This window comes from Saccopteryx leptura, chromosome 3 (genome assembly GCF_036850995.1).
Source record: "Saccopteryx leptura isolate mSacLep1 chromosome 3, mSacLep1_pri_phased_curated, whole genome shotgun sequence".
Lineage (NCBI taxonomy): Eukaryota > Metazoa > Chordata > Mammalia > Chiroptera > Emballonuridae > Saccopteryx > Saccopteryx leptura.
In genome coordinates, this window is record NC_089505.1 from 70683033 (window position 1) to 70704841 (window position 21809).

General features: G+C 47.9%; 1 protein-coding gene, 1 non-coding gene and 1 pseudogene across 4 annotated transcripts in view; 2 read left to right on the forward strand and 1 right to left on the reverse strand.

Moving 5' to 3' along the window:
* LOC136399257 (sialic acid-binding Ig-like lectin 5) overlaps positions 1-12099 on the forward strand; it is a 28080-nt gene extending 15981 nt beyond the window's left edge. The window contains exons 1-9 of one of the 3 annotated variants that reach the window (XM_066374282.1): positions 5399-5453; positions 5533-5913; positions 6133-6411; positions 6677-6724; positions 6918-7175; positions 7260-7544; positions 7757-7856; positions 8646-8727; positions 9271-9781. In XM_066374282.1, coding sequence (XP_066230379.1) covers positions 5417-5453; positions 5533-5913; positions 6133-6411; positions 6677-6724; positions 6918-7175; positions 7260-7544; positions 7757-7856; positions 8646-8727; positions 9271-9465 — 1665 coding nt within the window. In that variant the 5' untranslated portion in view covers positions 5399-5416 and the 3' untranslated portion in view covers positions 9466-9781. Of the gene's footprint in view, positions 1-5398; positions 5454-5532; positions 5914-6132; positions 6412-6676; positions 6725-6917; positions 7176-7259; positions 7545-7756; positions 7857-8645; positions 8728-9270; positions 9782-12005 lie in introns of those variants that run through there. The other 2 variants (XM_066374281.1, XM_066374285.1) reach the window with 2 other exon arrangements.
* A 3009-nt stretch (positions 12100-15108) lies between these two features.
* LOC136397433 (cytoplasmic polyadenylation element-binding protein 1-like) lies at positions 15109-21299 on the reverse strand (annotated as a pseudogene).
* Positions 18704-18810, forward strand: LOC136401903 (U6 spliceosomal RNA). The gene has a single exon (XR_010750827.1). It is a non-coding gene; the product is annotated as a U6 spliceosomal RNA (small nuclear RNA).
* Positions 21300-21809: the final 510 nt, after the last annotated feature.

Sequence of the window (21809 nt, forward strand, 5' to 3'; positions counted from 1 at the left end):
TTTCTGCCTGTGCCGCTCCCACAGGACTTGTCCTCTCTCGGTGCTGGTCCCGCCCACCCCCCACCCCTCTGCTCCTCCCTCTCTGTCCCTAAGCCCAGGATGGGACTGAACTCAGGGACCTTTCCTCTCATTTTCCAGAAATTACCAGTTTGACACTTTAGTTTCTTGTTCCCCAAACTGCCCTGTCAGTGTAGACATCGCAACATTTAATTAAATAATAATATTTTTTAAAGTAATACAACATAAAAATAGATTTTAGTCAGTGTGTAGAAAAAACAAAAACAAAAACAAAAGATTTTAGTCAGTGTAGACATCGCAACATTTAATTAAATAATAAAACATTTTTTAAAGTAATACAACATAAAAATAGACTTTACTCTTTACTGTCTGGGGGAGTGTTCTTGAAGCAAATTATGTCATCTGACATCTGAATCATCTGTTCTTTTCTGTTGAAGCTGTTTCATCTAAGGGTTTTTTGTTCATTTTTTGTTGTTTTTGATGTCTAATGCAAATTAAGCAAAATATGCAAAAACGAGAGTTGAACCAGATGATTATTTTATATGTGCACACTGTGCTTCCACCACCAAAGTCCATGTGCAGACCCGTCTGACCCCCCCTCCACCTCCCCCCCCATGACCAGGTCCGGCTCCCAGGAAGAAGGGAGGGGCGGAGCTGAGGCTGGACAGAGGAGAGGTGGGCGGGCAGCTCAGGTGGACGTGTGTCCAGACCCAGGCAGGTGAGGGGAAACGCACCTCCACCTACGCTCCTGAGGGAGGACCCGGAGCATCAAGGACACGGTGACGGCTGGGGGGAGGGGCGGTCGGGTAACTCACTTGGTGCCCTCGTTGTGCCAATATCCCAATATCTGTAAGATCTTATCAGATATTTCCACAGATTCATTTTATTTTAAATAATCACATAGGACAATATATTTTTTGTTGTATATTCCCATGAATTTAAGAAACATAAAGATTTGTGTGTCATCACCAGCACTGAGGTTAGAATACAGAACCATTCCATCCTCCCAGACGCCCCCCTGTGCTGTTTCCTGTTAGTTACACTTTCCAACCAACCTCAAGCACCACGTTTCTATAACCATTCGCTCCTGAAGGACATTTGGCTCGTTTTCAGCTTTTGACAATTGTGACTAGTGCTGCCATGTTCTTTTTTGAAAATCCAGTCTGGCCATCTGTCTGCTGTTTGGATTGCTTTTCTTTATACATACTGTAAGGTATTTTTCCCCGCCGAGAAGGAAGGAAGGGGCCAGAGCCACAAAGTGTGGAATAATAAAAGGCTTTATTGAGTACAGAGCGCTTCCTGTCCACGAGGTCCCCTAGCCCCAGGGACAGAGGCTAGGGAAGTCACAAGGGGTGGCCTGCATGAGAGATATTTAAGAGGTCCCTAGGGTGGTTGAGCTAATATGATGTGTTGAAATCTCACTGGCTGACGGAGGTGTCGCTCTTTTCCAAAGGGCTCCTGGGAAGTTTCTTTTGGCATGCTTGGTTGTGGGAGGTCCTAGCCAAAGTTCCCAGTCCTTAGTTACCCACGTGACCTTCTCTCATTGTCCTACACAGATAATGTAATTACTGATATAATTGGATGTAACTCAATCCTATTTGTTCTCATTTTGTCCTGTTTCTTTCTTTCTTTCTTTCTTTTTTTTCTTTTTTTTTTCATTTTTCTGAAGCTGGAAACAGGGAGAGACAGTCAGACAGACTCCCGCATGCGCCCGACCAGGATCCACCCGGCACGCCCACCATGGGGCGACGCTCTGCCCACCAGGGGGCAATGCTCTGCCCATCCTGGGCGTCGCCATGTTGCGACCAGAGCCACTCTAGCGCCTGGGGCAGAGGCCACAGAGCCATCCCCAGCGCCGGGGCCATCTTTGCTCCAATGGAGCCTTGGCTGCGGGAGGGGAAGAGAGAGACAGAGAGGAAAGCGCAGTGGAGGGTTGGAGAAGCAAATGGGCGCTTCTCCTGTGTGCACTGGCCGGGAATCGAACCCGGGTCCTCCGCAAGCTAGGCCGACGCTCTACCACTGTTTCTTTCTTTCTTTATACTTAAACTTTTTTATTTGCCTGTTTAAAATAAAGTCAATGTCTTTATATATCCATTCTTCTCTATTTTTGTTTATGCAAGCTTTTCTTTAGTACTTGCCTAGTTATTAAAATATACATTCTTAATATATTGCCATTCTTCTTCCTTTGGTATTTTTATTTATTCCTAAGTAATAAAAAGATTTCAACACTTAAAACACATCCATCTATCCTCTCATTTTTGTATTATTATTGTTGCTTATATTTTTTATTTTGCAAGTTTAGTAACTTTTTTTATTTATTTACTTTTATTTAGAAAATTATATTTAATGGGTGACATTGATCAATAAGAGTACATAGGTTTCGACCAGGTGGTGGCACAGTAGAAAGAGTACATAGGTTTCAGGTGAACATCCCTATAGCATCTGAACTCTTTTTTTTTTTAAGATTTTATTTATTCATTATAGAGAGGGGAGAGAGAGAGAGAGAGAGAGAGAAGGGGGGAGGAGTAGGAAGTATCAACTCCCATATGTGCCTTGACCAGGCAAGCCCAGGATTTTGAACCGGCAACTTCAGTGTTTCCAGGTTGATGCTTTATCCACTGCGCCACCACAGGTCGCATCTGAACACTTGATTATGCTGTGTACCCACCACCGAAAGTCAAGTCACTCTCCACTACCTTACACTTGTCCCTCTTGACCCCTCCCTCACAACGCCCTCCTCCTGGTAACAACTTCAGCTTCATCTCTGTCCATGAGTCTCAGTTTTATGTCCCATCTATGTGTGAATCACATAGTTCTTAGCTTTTTCTGATTTACTTATTTCACTCAGTATAATGTTCTCAAGGTCCATCCACGTTGTTGTACATGCAATATGTCATCATTTCCTATGGCTGAGTAGTATTCTATTGTATATATGTACCACATCTTCTTTATCCAATCATCTATTGAAGAACACATTGGTTGGTTCCATGTCTTGGCCACTGTGAATAATGTTGCAATGATCATATATCTTACATCTATAAAGGTGATATACCTCATAGAACATTATAGTTACTTGGATGTAAACAATGATTTTCTTTCCAGATTTACTGAGATATTATTGAGATTTAAGACATGCAAATTTAAGGTGCACAATGTGTATATTTGATACACATATTTATAGTGAAATGATCAGCACAATAAAGTTAGTTAATATTTTCATCCCCTCACATCATTACCATTCTTATGGTTATAACATTAAAGACACACTCCCTTAGCCTCTCTCAAGTACGTAATACAACACTGTTCAGTGCAGTCATCATGCTGTACATGACACTTTCTGAAATTTTTCATCTTGTAGCTAAAAGTTTGTGCCCGTGAGCTCCATCTCCTCTTCCTCACCCCCAGCCCCTGGCACCCACCAGTCGCCACATTTTCTTCACCCATTCGCTCATTGACAGACAGGTTGCTCCCACATCTCGACTAGTTTAAACAACCCTGCTATGAACATAGGGGCGTACATGTCCCCTCAAGTTACTGTTTTAATTTTCTCCCAGTAAATTCCCAGAAGTGGAATTACTGGATCTCAAGAGGCTCTATTTTTAATTTTTGAGGAACTGCCACACAGATTTACATAGTGGTTTCCTGACATCACATTCCCAGCCACAGAGCAAGAGGGTTCCCTTTTCTGAACATTCTTGCCAAGATTTATTATTTCTTGTCTTTTCTATCGTTCCAGCTTGAGATTTGCTAGACTGCTCAGCGATGTGCACTGTGGGGACACAACCATGGGAGTCCTGCTGTCTTTAGTCCTTTGCTTGCACAAAACAGTCTTCTCTAGAGTACGTGAGGAGTCCGGGGTGGGGGCTGGTGGCTCTGGGGACCTCTCGCTCACCTGCTCCCTGCTGCAGGGGCGGACGAAGGTTTTCTAGAAACTGATGTTTATACAAGTGTTGAGATCACTGATTCAAAAACATACAAAATGTGGTACATCAAGGCATAAAAGCTAGACTGCTGAGGATTAAAATATAAGACCATTCAGAGAAATGACAGACTATGTTACTGGCCGTGTGGCACACAAGTCTGACACCTGCCCAGCACATGGTCCACAGTGCTGACTGATGCTCTCTGATGGCCTCTTTATGGGAGAATAATTCTGTCATACAGTAATACATGTTAATATTCTATTAATAACTTGTTACTATAATATAATAATTATATAATATAAAGACTAGAAGAACACTCAATATTTCCTACTTCACAGTTGATTGACATTTTTTTTTCTCCTGTATACTTTCGGAAACTTTCTTTCATTCACACAACTTTTTACTGGGAGATCTGAACTGTTTCACACCTTTGTGAAATTTGGGAAAAGATTTCTCAAGTTTCCTTCTTTCAGAAAAGAGCAGCAGGGTTGCAGGTGATTCCCACACATCACTGGAGCCCTTGTGGGGGCTTTCCAAAGGCACCGAGCACGTGAGGGTCCTGAAGATGGTTTCCTCAAACTTCATGGTAGCAAGATTGCTGCTGTGCTGAGGTGCTGAGGTCCAGCTTTTGAGGTTCCCGTCCAATGGGGCAAGATGACCCTTCACACACCCCATTTAGAGGGGCCTGTGTGCTGTCACTGTCCCACAGACCCTCAGACCCTGAAGGATCAACGCTTGTGCATCCCATGTCCGCCAAAACCCCAGAGCAAAGGGCTTTAATACTCATCTTTCCCCTGGCTACCACTCTCCAATGGAGTTCGGTCTAAATTCCTGTCTTTCTTGCCAGCATTTCAGTGGTCTAAAGAGATTTTAAAATGACCATTTGCCCTGCCTGCTGTTGAAGGCACAGTGGATAGAGCACCAGCTGAGGGTACCGGTTTGAACCCTGGGCTTATCCGTCAAGGCACATATGGGAAGTAACCAATGAACAGCTAGACTGAAGCAAGTATTGAATACTTCTCATCCCCACAGCCATCTGTAAAATCAATTAACAAAATCTTTTAAAAAATAATGTTTGCTAGAACTTTAAGTGATGTCAGCTGGAGGGTGGGTCCCCCTGTGTCACCAGAACCACAGCTGTCAGCTGTCAGATGGCCCCCTGGGTGACCTCCCACTTTACTTAAACACCATCAGTAAAGTGATAAATTTCAGATTCACATCTTGATGATCTTCCAACCTCTGGGGCCTCGGTACATCCACCTGCAGGGTCGGGTGGGGAGGGGAGAAGGATGATTTCTAGTTCCCACTGCACCCTCCCATTGCCCGCCTGTGGAACCCAAGTTCCCCTTCCAGACCTGACTGCAGCCCTGTCACCCAGGGTTTCCTGTTGGGGTGCCCTCAGCTCCTCCCCACAGCTCAGCATTTCCGTCCCTGACACAGAGACCTGGACCCGCTGTGCCCTGTCAGATGCAGCCATGGTGCCCCTGCTGCTGCTGCCCCTGCTGTGGGGGGGTGAGTGGGCCCAGGGAGGGGAGGTGGGCGGATGGGGGACAAGAGGATGCTGTATAGCTGAGCCTCCGTGTCCCCACAGGGTCCCTGCAGGAGCAGCCAGGCTATTGGATCCGAGTGCAGGAATCGGTGAGGGCGCAGGAGGGTCTGTGCGTCCACGTGCCCTGCTCCTTCTCCTACCCTGGAAGTTCATCTTCTTCCCAATACACACTCTACACCTACTGGTACCACAGTGGGGCCTACGCATATTATGATGATCTTGTGGCCACAAACAACCCACATAAAACAGTGAAGAGAGACACCCAGGGCCGATTCCTCCTCGCTGACCCCAGGAACAACAACTGTTCCCTGAGCATCAGAGACACCAGGATCAGCGATACAGGAACCTACTTCTTCCGAGTGGAGGGAGAAACTTCTGTGAGATACAGTTACAAGGAGAAGATGCTGAATTTGCAGGTGACAGGTATGGCTGGGACCCAGGAAATGACCCAGAGACACAGGACCTTGTCCTAGAACAGGATCAGGCACTGGGACACTCCCTGATCCAGGTCATGGGCCCAGGGTGGTTGGAAGAGACCCAGGACCCAGAATGAGCTGGGAGCCCAAGGCACGGGTCTCACTCAGGGTCACACTTCAGGTTCCCCTCCCCTAGAGCCCTGGCAACTCCCTCTCTCCTCCTCAGCCCTGACAGAGACGCCTGACATTCACATTCTGGAGCCTCTGGAGGCCGGCCGCCCCACACAGCTGACCTGCAGCCTGCCAGGGACCTGCGAAGAGGGAAGCCCTCTCACTTACTCTTGGGAGGGAGCCGCTGTGGAGTCATGGGAACCCCGAACCCCCCATTCGTCGGTGCTCAATCTCCTCTTGACACCCACACATCATGGCACCACCCTTACCTGTGTGGTGACACTTGTAAGAACTAGGGTGACCGTGAGAAGAACCATCCAGCTCAATGTATCCTGTGAGTTCTGGAGGGATGGCTGGATCTTAGGTTAGTACGACTGCTGTGCTTGCGTGTGTGTGTGTGTGTGTGTGTGTGTGTGTGTGTGTGTGTGTACACGATGCTGAGCTACCCTGAGAACACTCTTGCATGGACCTGAGTGCAGGTGGGGGTGGGCCAAAGGGACAGCAACCCCAACTCCCTGTTCCCACCTCCCCTCTGTAGGTCTGGGGTGAGTTCCATCCACTCCTCCCCTCTGAAGTGGGGCCATGTCTTTCTGTCCCAGATGCCCCCCGGAACCTCACCATAAGCATCTCCTTCAGAAATGTCACAGGTAGGAAAGATCTCTCCTCTGTGATGCTGGGACCTGCCCCTGGGGCATTAGTGTGTGTTGGAGGTGATCAGATATGAGAAGGGCAAGGATGAAAATCATCACCCTCCCTCTCCTCTTGTGGGTGGTTTCACGTCTGTCGGTCAGTCTCCCTCTCTTTCTCTCTCTCTCTCTCTCTGCACTTCTCTCCCCAAAGCCCTCAAGACTTTTCAGAACACCTCTTCCCTGCCCATCCTGGAGGGCGAGGCTGTGCGGCTGCTCTGTGAGGCTGACAGCAACCCCCCTGCAGAGCTGAGCTGGTTCCGGGGGTCCCCAGCCCTGAATGCCACCCCCATCTCCAGCACCGCGACCCTGGAGCTGCCCGGCGTGGGGACTGCGGAAGAAGGGGAGTTCTCCTGCCAGGCTCGGCACCCGCTGAGCTCCCAGACTCTGTCTCTCAGCCTCTCGTTGCTCTGTGAGTGTGGGGACACTTGTGGGCAGGTTACCTGGGTCCTGGGAGGGCAGAGGCACCGCTGACCTTTCTCCTCCCTCCCCACAGACCCCCCACAGCTGCTGGGCCCCTCCTGCTCCTGGGAGGACCAGGGTCTGCACTGCAGCTGCTCCTCCCGAGCCCAGCCGGCCCCCTCCCTGCGCTGGCGGCTGGGGGCGGGGCTGCTGGAGGGGAACCACAGCAATGCCTCCTGCAGGGTCACCTCCCGCTCAGCGGGGCCCTGGGCCAACAGCTCCCTGAGCCTCAGCTGGGAGCTCAGCGTCAGCCTCAGACTCAGCTGTGAGGCCAGCAATGTCCACGGGGCTCAGAGCGCCACTGTCTTGCTGCTGCCAGGTCAGGGGGTCTAATAGGGGACGGGCTTAGGGAGAAAGGAGTGGGTCACAGAGAAGATGGAGCTGGGGGGGGAGGCTGGCCTGGACGGAGTGACTGCTAGGACAGGGCCCTCCATCTCCTCAGGAACAGAACCTACAGTGGGTTCTGCAAGGAGGTGGGGAGACAGGAGACTAAGTCCTGTAATAGGTGGTCTCAAGCCCTCTCCTCTGCAGGGAAGTACGTGTCCTGGCCGGGAGTGGTTCCTGTGGCTCTTGGAGGTGCTGGTGTCATGGCCCTGCTGTCCCTGTGCTTGTGTCTCCTGTTCCTTTACATGTAAGTCTGTGTCCCAGGGATACAGGAAGCTGTGTTGTAGGGAGAATAGAGAAAGTCACTGAATCCCACAAAAACAAAGCTGAGTACATCCAGAAAGAACTTTCTTAAGGGGGCAGGGTAAGAACTTTACTGAGATAAAATTCTCACATATTTAAAATGTACAATTCAATAATTTTTAGTTCAGTCATGGAGTTGTGCACCTGTCACCACAATCAACTGTAAACTTTATTAGCTCAAAATTAAAGAAGAAAAAAAGAAATTCCACATCTTTTGTCACCCTGCCTCCACCCACCTCAGCCCCACTCACCACTGACCTATGTGCTATGTCCTGCCTCTACCTGCCCATTCTGCACAGTTCATGTGAATGGACTCATACAGTACATGGTCCTTTGTGACTGACTTCTTTTACAGAGCATGGTATTGTCAAGGGTCCTGTGTCAGTACTTTCTTTTTATTTCCAAATAAAATTCTATGATAGGGATGGGGCACATTTTATTTGTTGGTTCATTCATTGATGGACATTTGGACTGTTTCTACTTTTTGATAATCACGAATAACACTGTTATGATCACTCATTGTCAATTTTCTGTGTGTAAATGTGTTCTTTTGTGATGAAAATTCAGTCTTTGACAAACACCTGATCACCCACGAGGACAGATACTCACTTGCATGTCAGAAGGGTCTCCAAGTCTGGGCCCAGGGTCTGGGTGCCTCAGTCATCCTGTCAGGGAGTGGGGGCCCCTGCCCACCTGTGCCTGAGCCACTCTGGCTGCTGACTTCTTCCCTTAGAGTGAGAGCCCGCAGGAACCCAGCGGCCGGGAGACCCCAGGTCAGGGATGGTGAGGACCCTGTCATGGGCACAGTCACCTGGGTGAGTGGTGGGGGTGTCTTCTCATGCAGCGTGGGGGGAGGGGCATGTCCATTCAATGAGTCCAGACTGAGCTCCTCAGCATCTCCCCGAACTCGCCCCTCTGTGGTCAGCCAGACAGACTGACTTCCCCTCCATCTCACGGAGCCCACGGTCAGCCTCCTGCCCACCCTGCTGACCACTGAGCCCACCTCCCTCTGCTGAGTACAGGCTGCCTGAACCATCTCCCTAAAACTGTTACATTCTATTTATTATGTGCATATTAGCTCACATCTCTTAACCTCAGTTTCCCTATCTGTAAATGGAGAAAATAAAGTTATCATTCATATGGGTTTTTGTGAGAATGAAATTTGAATATTAACTCATTGATATTTTCTAATCAATTGTTGTATTAGAAAATTTGAAATGAATGAGTGAATAGTTGAGTTCATGAGAAATGTATATGGAATAAGAGGATGAATGAAAAAGTGTTCCATCAGCCCAACTTCCCCTTGGGACCTTGTCTGCCTTATTCTTCTCTGACACTGTTCTCCCCCCTTTACTCAGGGTTCCAGGGAAAACCGTAGGCCAGACAGGCTCCCAAGAGAAATGATTCCTGCTGGAGATGCCCCTCCATCAGGGGAACAACAGGAGCTCCAGTACGTCAACCTCAACTTTCACAAGATGAAGCCGCAGAAGCCTCCAGACCAGGAGGTAACCAACTCCCGTGTGTACTCAAAGATCGAAAAGAAAAGCAAGTGAGGACTCAGAGCTCAGTCCTGGCCGCAGGCATCACGGCCTCTATGGGGAAAGAAATCAGGACTGACTAATTGATGCAGCAGGAGGAGACCCTGTGACAATATCAACATTAACTACTGCATAAGCGTCCCCAGGCAGGGCAGAGAAGACAGGTGACGGGATGACAGGGACTTGAGCTCACGCAGGCTTTACTACTTTCTATGGTATTGTCATCAAAAAATTCACTTCATTTCTGTTGTCCTCAGTTTCCCATTCTGTACAGAGAGCTCATGCATTCTTCTCAAAGGTGGTTGTGAGCATGAAATAAATTAACACATGGAAGTCAACCAACAGAGGGCCATCATATGGTGTGTGCTGGGCTTGTTGGTCTCTCTTTTCTTGAACAGAAAGGTCTTGCTGGCAAGTTCTTCAAATGCCAGGGGTCACCTGGCACAGAGGACAGGGTAGCAGGTTGTTGGTGCCATTTTCCATCACAGAACTCTTCACAGCTTCCTCCAGCCCCTGGACCTGGTTTGCGGTTCATGACATGGTATCCTGTCTCTCTGGAGTCATCTCACCCCAACTCACCTGTCCATTCTTCCAGCACCTCCTACCACCAGTCCCTTCCCTGTCCCGTTTAGAGGCCCCACTGTGATCTTTTCTTTTTTTTTTTAATTTTTATTTATTTTTTGTGACAGAGACAAAGAGAGAGAGGGACAGATAGGAAGGGAGAGAGATGAGAAGCATCACTTCTTCACTGTGGCATTTTAGTTGTTCATTGATTGCTTTCTCATGTGCCTTGAATGGGGGGGGGGAGGTAACAGCAGACTGAGTGACCCTTTGCTCAAGCAAGCGACCTTGGACTCAAGCTGGTGAGCTCTGTTCAAACTAGATGAGCTTGCACACAAGCCGGCGACCTTGAGGTTTTGAACCTGGGTCCTCTGCGTCCCAGTCCAATGCTCTATCCACTGCGATCTTTTCCACAGCCGGTCAACCATAAGCAAAAGCTGATTAGGTGCTTCATCACCAAAAAGGAGTTTTTCAGGAAAAAAAAAAGTTATGATGCTGTCTGTGCTGCCCTAGCCAGCTGTGCACACACCAAACAAGGAACAACCAGGAAGTAAGCGCTCTTTACAGAGAGGAGGAGGAAGTTAAGGGGCGGGGCTTTTTTATGCATAGATCCCTTGCAACCATAGAGTATTTACTGTAGGGCTCTCAGCACTGCATATGGTGCCGCATCGTGGGTGGCAGGGGCTAGAGCTGGGTACCTCTTGTTCACCTGCTCCCCACAGCAGGGGCAGACCTAGGTTTTGTGGAGCCTGATATTTTATACAGACATAGAGATAACTGCTTTAAAAATGATACAAAATGTGACACACATGAATTTTCCTGAAATAGGAAAACACATCACATCAAGTCACAAAAGCTAAAATGCTGAAAACCAAAATATAAGACAACTCAGAAAAATTACAATTTTTAAAATGGCATTTAGCCTGACCTGTGGTGGCGCAGTGGATAAAGCGTCGACCTGGAAATGCTGAGGTCGCCGGTTCGAAACCCTGGGCTTGCCTGGTCAAGGCACATATGGGAGTTGATGCTTCTAGCTCCTCCCCACCTTCTCTCTCTGTCTCTCTCTCCTCTCTCTCTCCCTCTCTGTCTCCCTTTCTCTCTCCTCTCTAAAATGAATAAATAAAATTAAAAAAAGAAAAAAGAAAAAAAATAAATAAATAAATAAAATGGCATTTATTGGGGTGACACTGGAGTCAAGTCTTTGTCCATCACCATTTATACCCCGATTGAAAAAGTGCGATTTTTATTAGCAGTGTGGCACACCTGTCTGGTCCACCTGCATAACACAAGTTCCCCACAGTTTTGACTGATACTCTTTGATTGTCTCTTTATAGGAGAATAATGGTACTAAATATTAATATTGTTTTAATAAGCATTGATTCTTATAATAATATTATATTAATATAATATAAAGAAGAAAGAGAATTCAGTATTTCCTCCAGCACGGTTGACTGGCATCTCATTTTCTCCTGTATAGTTTAAGAAACATTCTTTCAATCACACAGCTTGCTACTGGGAGGTCTGAAGTCTTTCATGTCTTTGTCAAATTTGGGAAAACATTTATGAAGTTTCTTTTTTTCATAAAAGAGCAGTGGTTTGCAGGTTGTATCCACAATCACTCGAGCCCTTGGTGGTCTTTGCAAAGGGACCAAGCTCGAGAGGGTCCTGAAGATGGAGTTTCCTGGTTTCAGGTGGCAAATGTGCTGTGTGAGGTCCAGCCTTTGGGTCTCCGCCAGATGGAGAAAGAGCTGTTTACACATCCTGTTTTGAGCAGGCCTGTGCACGTTGCTCTCCCACAGACCCTCAGACCCTAGAAGACCAATGTTTATGCATCTCATGTCCACCAAAAGCCCCAGAGCAAAGGGCTTTAACACTCATCTTTCCCCCCGGGCTGCACCCTCCACTGGAGTTGGGTCTAAATTCCTTTCTTTTTTGCTAGCATTTCTGTGGTCTAAAGAGCTTTAAAAATTACCTTTTCCTTTTCTGCTGTTTAGGTACAGTGGGTAGAGCGCCAACCTGGAGCGCTGAGGTCACCATTTTGAACCCTGGGCTTATCCGTCAAGGCACATATGAGAAGTAACCAATGAACAGCTAGACTGAAGCAACTACTTCTCGTCCCACATCCCTCTGTGAAGTCAATTAATAAAATCTTTTTTAAAAATTAATGTATTTCAGAACTTTAAGTGGTGTCAGCTGGAGGGTGGGTCCCCGTTTCACCAGGACCGGTTTTGACTCTGATGGCCTCTGGGAGACTTCCCTCTTGACTTAAACATCATCTATAAGGTGATAAGTTTCAGATTCATATCTTGATGATCCTCTCAACATCTTGGGCCTCAGTGTATCCACCTGCAGGGTCGGGTGGGGACGGGAGAAGGATGATTCCTAGTTCCTCACTGCACCCTCCCATCACCCACCTGTGGAGCCCAAGTTCCCCTTTCAGACCTGACTGCAGCCCTGTCACCCAGGGTTTCCTGTTGGGGTGCCCTCATCCCTAACCCACAGCTCAGCATTTCGGTCCCTGACACAGGGACCTGGACCCGCTCTGTCCTGTCAGATGCAGACATGGTGCCCCTGCTGCTGCTGCCCCTGCTGTGGGGGATGAGTGGGCCCAGGGAGGGGAGTTGGGCGGATGGGAGAGGGGTGGATGCGGTGGCTGAATCTCTGTGTACCTGCAGTGTCGCAAACTAGCGCAAATAGTATTTTCAGGTCTTGAGTGGGAATGGTGCGAAATTAGGGAAATAGACTTAAAGAATTAAAAAGAATGGGTTCTGGAGTGCAATGCAAAGCTTATAGATGAAATGGAGAGGCCCCACAAAGCAGCCTCTTCCTTTATTTATAGGGCTAAATGGGTCATTAGCAAATCAATAAGATCTTTGATTATGTTTCCAAGGCAACCTAAGAATTTTTTACCAAGCGCAGAAAACCCCCACCATACATAACATCTTAATTTTACACAAAACAGGATAGAAGAAACTTGTCTCCAGTATTTCTGGGGGAAATGGGGGGTAGGATGAGTATCACAGCTAACATGGAGGTGTGGGGAAGGGCTAGACTTTTTTATTATTATTATTTATTTATTTATTCATTTTAGAGGGGAGAGAGAGAGAGAGAATGGGGGGAGAAGCAGGAAGCTTCAACTCCCGTATGTGCCTTGACCAGGCAATCCTAGGGTTTTGAACTGACAACCTCAGCATTCCAGGTCAACGCTTTATCCACTGCGTCACCACAGGTCAGGCTAGACTTTTTGCAACTTAATCGGGCAAGTGAGGTGGGGGGTTGGGCAGACTGTCAGCTTACAGCCAGTTCCCCATACCTTTCCCCCACAAATCTAAACTGCAGAAACCCTGCTGGCTTGTTGGTCCCCAACAGCACCCAGACCAGACGTGGCTAGTAAGGAGAGGAGAACAGATGGGGGTCATAATACAATCGTTAGCTACCAGCTTGACATCATTGTGAAACAGGATTGAATCAAAATGACAGATTGCCAACAGGTTTGCCAAGCAAGAGTTAGTTTATCTGATCTCTACTCTCAAAAGATCAAATAGATACTTTAAGTATATTAAAGATTTGGGTTTAAAATAAAATTTTAACCTGGAGAGAGCAGGCCTTACCAACTCTTGGTTGTTATCTAATAGCAGCTACTTCCCTGCAAACGAGGTTTGAGGGTGAATGTTAGAGACTGAGAGGGAGCCAGCATGAGGGGAGATGAGTCAGATATCTTCCATCTTTATAGTGGAGTGATTCTTCCTCTCCTGAGACCCCTTTTAGTATTTTGAATATGTCAAGGAAAAGTTAGGATATACTTACCTGACTGTAGGTAAGTGCCTTACTTGTTGGAAAGTGGTTTTGGGAGTGTGAGCTGGTAATTGACAGGTGCTAAGAACTCACGAGTCATTAAAATGATTTTGCTGTTCACAGTTAATAATCTTTTGATCTTTCTTCTTTTAAAATGTGTCTGCCTAGGCTGGGTAGAGCATTATCGTCCTAATATGAAAAGGTTGTGGGTTTGATCCCCAGTTAGGGAACATAAAAGAATCAACCAATGAATGCACGAATAGGTGGAACAGCAAAGATGATGAGAGAGAGATGTCTCTCTCTCTCTCTCTCTTTTTTATTTTTCTGAAGTGAGAAGCGGGGAGGCAGAGAGACTCCCGCATGCGCCCAACTAGGATCCACTTGGCATGCCCACCAGGGGGCAATACTCTACCCATCCGGGGCATTGCTCCATTGCAACCAGAGGCATTCCAGCGCCTGAGGTGGAGGCCATGGAGCCATCCTCAGCACCTGGGCCAACTTTGCTCCAATGGAGCCTTGGCTGTGGGAGGGGAAGAGAGAGAGAAAGTAGAAGGGGAAGGGTGGAGAAGTAAATGGGTGCTTCTCCTGTGTGCCTTCGTGGGAATTGAACCTGGGACTTCCACACGTTGGGCCAACGCTCTACCACTCACTGAGCTAGCAGGCCAGGGCTGATGTTTCTCTCTTAACCCTTCTTCTGTCTCTAAAATCAATAAATAATTTTAAAAAAAAAACAACAGGCCCTGGCCAGTTTGCTCAGTGGATAGAGAGTTGGCAAGGTAGGCAGACATCCTGGGTTCAATCCCCAGTCAGGGTACATGTGAGAAGTGACCATCTGCTTCTCTTTCTCTCCTTATCCCCCTTCTCTATCTCTTCCCTTCCCACAGCCAGTGGTCTGTTTGGTTCAAGCATCAGCCCTGGGTGCTGAGAATTGTTCAGTTGATATAAGCATTGGCCCCAGATGGGGGTTGCCAGGTGAATCCCAGTTGGAGTGTGTGAGGGAGTGTCGTGGTCCAGCCACGATGAGTCTATTACGGGGTCTTCATACAGGAAATGGTATGGAATTAAATAAATGATGGACAGAGACTTAAAGATATATACATACAGATGGGTTTGGGAGGATGGCGCGGCAAACAGTCTCAACTGTTCCTGAGCCGTAACATGGCTGCTCCCAGAGAAGCATCGTTTTTATTCAGAGAAGATACGTGGTCCATTAGCAATTCAATTGTTTCCAAGACAACCCCCACCATCCATTTAAATCTAACTTTACACCAATAAGAAACTAGCTTCCAGTCTCTTCCGGAGAACATGGGTGGGACAAGTGAGAATCAGGTATAGCTCTTTGTTAACTAGGCAGGTGAGGTGGGGGGTTAGGCCCAGCACCTCTGTCCCCAAGATATCCAGATTGTAAAAACACCGTTTATATCTGATGGCTTTAGGCGACCCCTGTGTTTTGGTCTTTCCACCCCCGCCAGGGTAGCGACCCACAGGTTGAGAACCGTTGGTTTAAATGAAGAGCAAAGTCTCCTTGTTGTTTACAGTAAAAAACACCAGCTGAACACTCAGTTTATGCCGTTCAGGTGGGGGTAAATAAAGAAAGGCACCGTATGGCAACTGCAACAGTGAAACCGACGAGACCCGCTCACCACCACCATCAGTATTGCAAGGAATGTAAAAAAAGTGCTTGTAATAAATAAACCTAGATGTAGACATCATGTCAATACCTTCTGGATACGTAGGTTTTTTTGCTTTTAATCGGCAAAAGGAGGAACTAAAATCTGGGAAAACTACAGTCACTTGGAGAGTGAGCCAGAGGGTCCTATCCCTGGCCGAGCTCCTGAAAACAAACCCAGACAAAACTCACTGTGCATTAATTAGTGCAGAAACAAAGACAGATTCAGCGAGTGCAAAGGTGACTACATCTTCCCCTGTCCTCTGGAAGCCAGCTCCTGGTTGCGGGGGGGGGGGGGGGGGGGGGGGGGGGGGGGGGGGGGGGGTAGGAGAGGGGCAGGTGGTGCAGGCTGCCGCCTGTGCTGCCAGCCTTGGGCGCCTCGGGCCAGGAGGCCGGCTGGCTCCTCTAGCTGGAATCCCGGCTCTTCTGGTTCCGCATCAGGGGGCTGTGGTGGCGCAGGCCCTCGGTGCTGTGCTGCCAGTGCCAGCAGCTCCGGCAGAAGTACTTGAGGCACACCTGATCACAACAGAAGAAAGGGCCAGCCTGAGAACTGCAGATTTGACACTGAGAATCTTCCAGGTAGGGGTCGATCTGAACCTTCTTGGTAAACTTGGTGGTTTTGATCTCCACAACAGCAGTGTAAGGTATTTTTCCCCTCCGAGAAGCGCTGACTGGAGAGGAGAGAGAGAGAGCATCATTTGCAGGTAGGGAAGCAGGATCTAGCGAAGAAGGGGGAGGAGTCCGATGAGACCGAGGGAGTCTTGCAGGAGGGGAAGAGAGTTCCTCGGGGGAGTCGGAAAAGGAGGAGGAATCTGGAGCGGAGGGTTACCTGAAGTTTCTCTGGCCAAGAGGATGTGCAGTGTAGAGCAACCGGCACAGAGTTTAGGACGAGAACGCAGATGCCAAAACCCCTGAATAGAAAGGATTTCTGACCACTTCCCAGCCTTCTGGCAATAATTCCATAAATCAGTAAGGATGTTAAAATCAAAAGTCCCTTCCTGAGGCCACCTGGTCTGGTTATCCAGCGGGTATTGTGGCCAGGCCACGCTACAGAAGAAGATTAGTTTCTTCTTTTTCAGGGAACGATCAATGTTTGAGAGATTCCGGATTAGGCACCCCAGGGGTGTTTTAGAGTCAGATTTGGATCCCTTTGCCCCCATAGTCACCCTCAGTTCTCGGAGTGGTCAGACTTGAGTATTAGCGTCCTAAAAACTCAAAGTCCGGCCACGGACGGAAAAGGTAAAGTGGAAATGCTCCGGACGTCTCCAAAAGCAAATACACTTGGTCGGAAAAAGAAGCCCCTGACGCAGCTGTGGTTTCGGACAGGGATTCTCGGAGCAAAGAACTTGTCGGGAGCCGATCCACTAATGCTGGCTAACTAGGTCACAGCAGAAGAAGATCCACAACTGCTGGTTGACAAAGTCACAGCAAAAGAAGATAGAGTCACCGCAGTAAAGACCAACAGCTGCGGGTTGACAAAGTCACCGCAAGGAAAGGCACGATACTTCCCCCTTTAATCTTTTGAATTAATCTGGCCTTATATCCCCCCTTTTTCTGGGTGTGTGCTATTATTTGTGGCACAGGGATAATAGTACCGTGCTTTCCCTGTAGATTTGTAGTAATTTCTTTGGAAATGAGACAGAAGGTGTAAGTTCCACAGAAAAGCCTGTAAGCCCCTTGAACTGGGCTCATAAACATAAGAGGCTGGCTATGATATCCCTCATAAAGGGTTAAGTTTGTAGGAGAATTTCTTATTAATCATGTTAGAAAGAATATAGCTAGAACTTAGCTAGTGTGTGAATATAGTAAATAAATAAAGTTTGACTAGACAATAGAATCTTAGGTAAGGTGTTATGGAATGGCCCGTTGCGTGGCCTGGGATGGAAATGCAGTCAGCAAGAAAAGAATGTTTTGCTAAGAGAATTGTTTTATGACTGAAGGCAGTTGCTGGACTTTCTCAGTGAGACACTCATGAGATTTATAAACTTTCCCAAAAATTCTTTCTTCAGATAATGAGAGGTATAGAAGGGCATATAGAAGCAATAGCAATTAATGTCTTCTAAAATTATGTTGCTACTAAGCTATCTTGCGAGTGCACTCTATATATCTTTAAGTAAAAGTTACTCTTAATGTTATGTCAATTTCTTAATGGGCAAGCCTTTTGTTATCTTGTGAGGAAAGTTAGGACACTGCATAAACTCAAGGCCATTTGCCTGAGCAAGCGGTGGTCATTTGCTAGTCCTTAATGATTTTGTCTGTTAATCTCTCTCTGCCCCTTGACTCACAACAACAATAAAGTTGAGTTATTAGTTAGTACTAATCCTTTAAAAGCTTTTACCGATGTTATCGCTATTCAAGTTATTTTTTAATTGTACTTTGAATGATTTGCCACCTGATTTGTAGTTTATAGATATAAATTAACTGTTATCTGGAAACATGTAAACATAGTGAAACAGAAGCAATGATTAATACCATGTAATTGTAACTTGGTGTGTGTGTATAAAAAAGGAGCTGTACTAGCATTTGGTAGAGATGCCTGGCAGTAAATGCTAACTAGAGAATAAAGAGAAAGAAAAGAATTCGGCTCTCTCACTCCATTTTCGCCGACGCCGTCTCTTCCTGTGGGACCCCTGGATCCCCCCCGGGGCTGGACCCCGGCAAGAACTGAGGCAGGGGGAGGCTGGAGGTGGGGAACTTACCACACCTTGCGCTGAAGTGGGTGGAAGGTCGGAGGTCCTGGTTCTTTCTCAGAGGGAAGGGGAGAGGAGCGGTCCTTGCAGACTTCTGACTCCTCCCGGGTTTCGGCACCAAAATGTAAGGTACTTTTCCCCGTGGAGAAGGAAGGAACAAGGCTCGGAGCCACCAAGTGTGGTAAGTTCAAAAGGCTTTATTCAGTACAGAGCGTTCCTCCGACAAGATTCACTGGCCTGTAAGATGGAGGTCAGGAAAATCGCACACGGAGAGACCGCATGGGTATATTTAAAAAAAAGGGGTCCCTCTAGGGAAGTCGAGCTAATATGACGTAGAGAAATCTTACTGGCTGACAGTCAGTCACTTTTTTTCCAAGGACTCCTAGGAAGTTTCTTTTGGCGCGCTTGGCTATGGGCGGTCCTAGCCAAAGTTCGTAGGCCTAGGTTTCCCACGTGACCATCCCTCTATCCACCGACCTTACAAGCAGCACTGACGGCTTTCAGGTAACTACATTGGTTATTAAAAGTCACTCGACCAGTGCTCGCTTCGGCAGCACATATACTAAAATTAGAATGATACTGAGAAGATTAGCATGGCCCCTGTGCAAGGATGACATGCAAATTCGTGAAGCGTTCCATATTTTTATATATCACATCAGCATCAGAAGCTAGTTGTAAGCAAGCAAAACCCATTTCCTCCGCCGTCTACAGTGTGTTGACTGTATAAACAGTCCTGAGAAGTGTGTTCCTCTACTTTTCATCATACAGATGAAACCAGTTTTTTGTCGTGACGTTATCTTCTACAGCCGGAATCTCTTTGGGGTTCCTTTCCCACGGCTGTTGAGACTGAGTTTGCCAGCATACACAAACACCTTGAAATGTGTGCCAACCTCATGGAAACTTGAAATTCCTTTTTCAGACATTGCAGACCCTCCTTTGGCTCCGAAGTGTTGGTGAAACTTCCATGAAGGAGGCTGTCTCCAAGGCAGCTGTAGTTTACTCCTCATGGAATTATTTATAGATGCATCTATGTAACTTTTTATATCATTCTCTGTATGAAAAGGTATTCTGAATTTATACAAGTGTCATATTCTTTATTATATCTTCTGGGAAACTGAATTTTGTTAAGTCTTTAAAACTACTGTTGTTCCCCCTCTGTCCTTCCTATCATTCTGCCTTAGATTAGGATATTTATTTTTCCCAGGGTTCTTTCAGAGAAATGGGCTGGAGCACCTGCAGGTTGGCCAAAAAAAAAAAGAAAAAAGTTTAATTCTGAGATTAAAGTATAATGTCAGAAATGAAAAAAAAAAAAAAAAAAGTCACTCGACCAGACCCAATGGGATACTTGTGCTTATCTGTGTCAATCCCGGCATAAACCACTCTACCAAATAAGTCGTTCAGGATGACTGCCAGGGCCTCAGCATTGAGCATCCCGTGCAGCACGCCCACAAACACTGTCCTGCTGGGGTCGTCTCTGAGATGGGCTCCGGACAAAGTTGCTGTCAGCCAAGACCCAAGGGATCACTTGCACCTCCTTGCACCGCATCCTTCGGCTGGACATCTTTTTTTTTTTTTTTTGTATTTTTCTGAAGCTGGAAACGGGGAGAGACAGTCAGACAGACTCCCGCATGCACCCCACCAGGATCCACCCGGCACGCCCACCAGGGGCGAGGCTCTGCCCACCAGGGGGCGATGCTCTGCCCCTCCGGGGCGTCGCTCTGCCGCAACCAGAGCCACTCTAGCACCTGGGGCAGAGGCCAAGGAGCCATCCCCAGCGCCCGGGACATCCTTGCTCCAATGGAGCCTCGGCTGCGGGAGGGGAAGAGAGAGACAGAGAGGAAGGAGGGGGTGGGGGTGGAGAAGCAAATGGGCGCTTCTCCTATGTGCCCTGGCTGGGAATCAAACTCGGGTCCCCTGCACGCCAGGTCGACGCTCTACCGCTGAGCCAACCGGCCAGGGCCTGGACATCTTGAAATAGTATTTACTCAGGCCCTCTGGGCTCAGCGGGTCATGGGAGCAAGCTTGCAGCAAGGCTGGGACAGACTTCTCCAGCTCAAAGACCAGATACACATTCCCTTTGGGAGGACACCAGGGGTGCTTGCCATCCTTACCAGGCCACTGCACGCTCAAAGAGCCAAAAGCACGGAAGGTGTTACCCAATCCAGCTTCCATAATATCCCAGGGAACACCACCTAGGAACACTTTGTAAGAGTAGATGGGGCTCTTATAGTTGTGGGGAGGAAGCTGGCCGCTCCAGGTACAGGTAGCTTCAGTCACAGCTGCAGCCTGCCGGTGCAGCCGGGCCTCTCTCTCTATGCTGAAGGGGTCTTTGGGAGCATCCAGGAGGTCCCAGGATGGCCACACAGAAGCTCCTGGCCATCTCTTTGATTCACTGGTTGGGGCTGGAGTGACTGCAGCAAGAGTGGCTTGCTCTTGCTCCAGCTTGGATCCAACCCCCATCTTCAAAGACTCTCTGTGGCCACCCCCTGTCAGAGACAGGAAGGGCAGAGGGGAGGAAATGCGGAGGCTTGAGATCAAATCTGAGAGCTGATCTGATCCAGAGCTGAAGCCACTGGGTCGGAGTCCAAGGGGCTGCTGTAACGGGAGTCCAGGATGGGCCATGTGTCCAGGCGGGATCCTCTAACAGGGTGCTGGGAACTTGTCCACCAGTCAGATCCAAGGGGGTCCAGCGGCAGGAAGCTCAAGGGGGCTTTCCCAGGACATTGCCCAGTGGGTTGTGGTGCATGCTAAGTACCAAGTGTGTGCTGCTCTGGGCTGAGGAATCTGAGTCCTGGGTGCTCCCGGGTCGGTCCCAGCCTGTGAGGCTGAGGGACTGCAGGCCAAGACACAAGTCATTTGCATCTGGGAGGCCCCGGGGAGATTCTTGCGCAGAGGTGGGGAAAAGAATCCTGCTTTGTGACTGTTTCTTCAGAGTCCGGGAAATCTGGCAAATGATCATGAATCTGTGGACTGACGGGTGTACTGCAGACTCCGGTGAAGTCCAGAGTATTACCCAACATGGCATTTATCCTTTGAAAGACGCTGGCATTGCTACATGTGGAGAGAGCTCATGCTTCCTGGTTGTCCCAGCGATCTTTCATCCTTTCTGCTTCCTTCTCCAGCGGGAACACCATAGGGCTGGTGTGGTCCTGTGGGACGGACGGACGGACAGATGAGCCGCTGGCCGGCGCGGCCTACTTGTAGATTGTTTTTTACTTGCTTTTCCCGCTTTTTCGCGCTTGTTTTGCGCTTTCTTGTTGAAGAAAATGATTTGTCTTCGGACACAGATGAGGACAAGCTGATGGATGGGAGTTTTGACAGTGATGAGGAGTTATATGAATTTTATAATGAATAAAATTTGAGTCAGTAACATTATATAATACATTTTATTTTTAATTTCAGGGCCAAAATTTAGGTACCTCTTATACATGGGGAAATACGGTGTTTTCCCTTCTGTACGTCAAGTATTGGAAGATGGTCGCTCCCGTGTTGCTGTGGAATTATAGGCGCGGACATGTTTGTTTGTTTGTTTCCATAGAAACCGGAAATTCGGGTGTCTGTGCTGGGCAGAAAAGCCTCCGACCCTCGCCGGCCGCCGTAGGCCGGTGCGGAGGCTGAGCGAGGGCGCACACGGGGAAATTCGC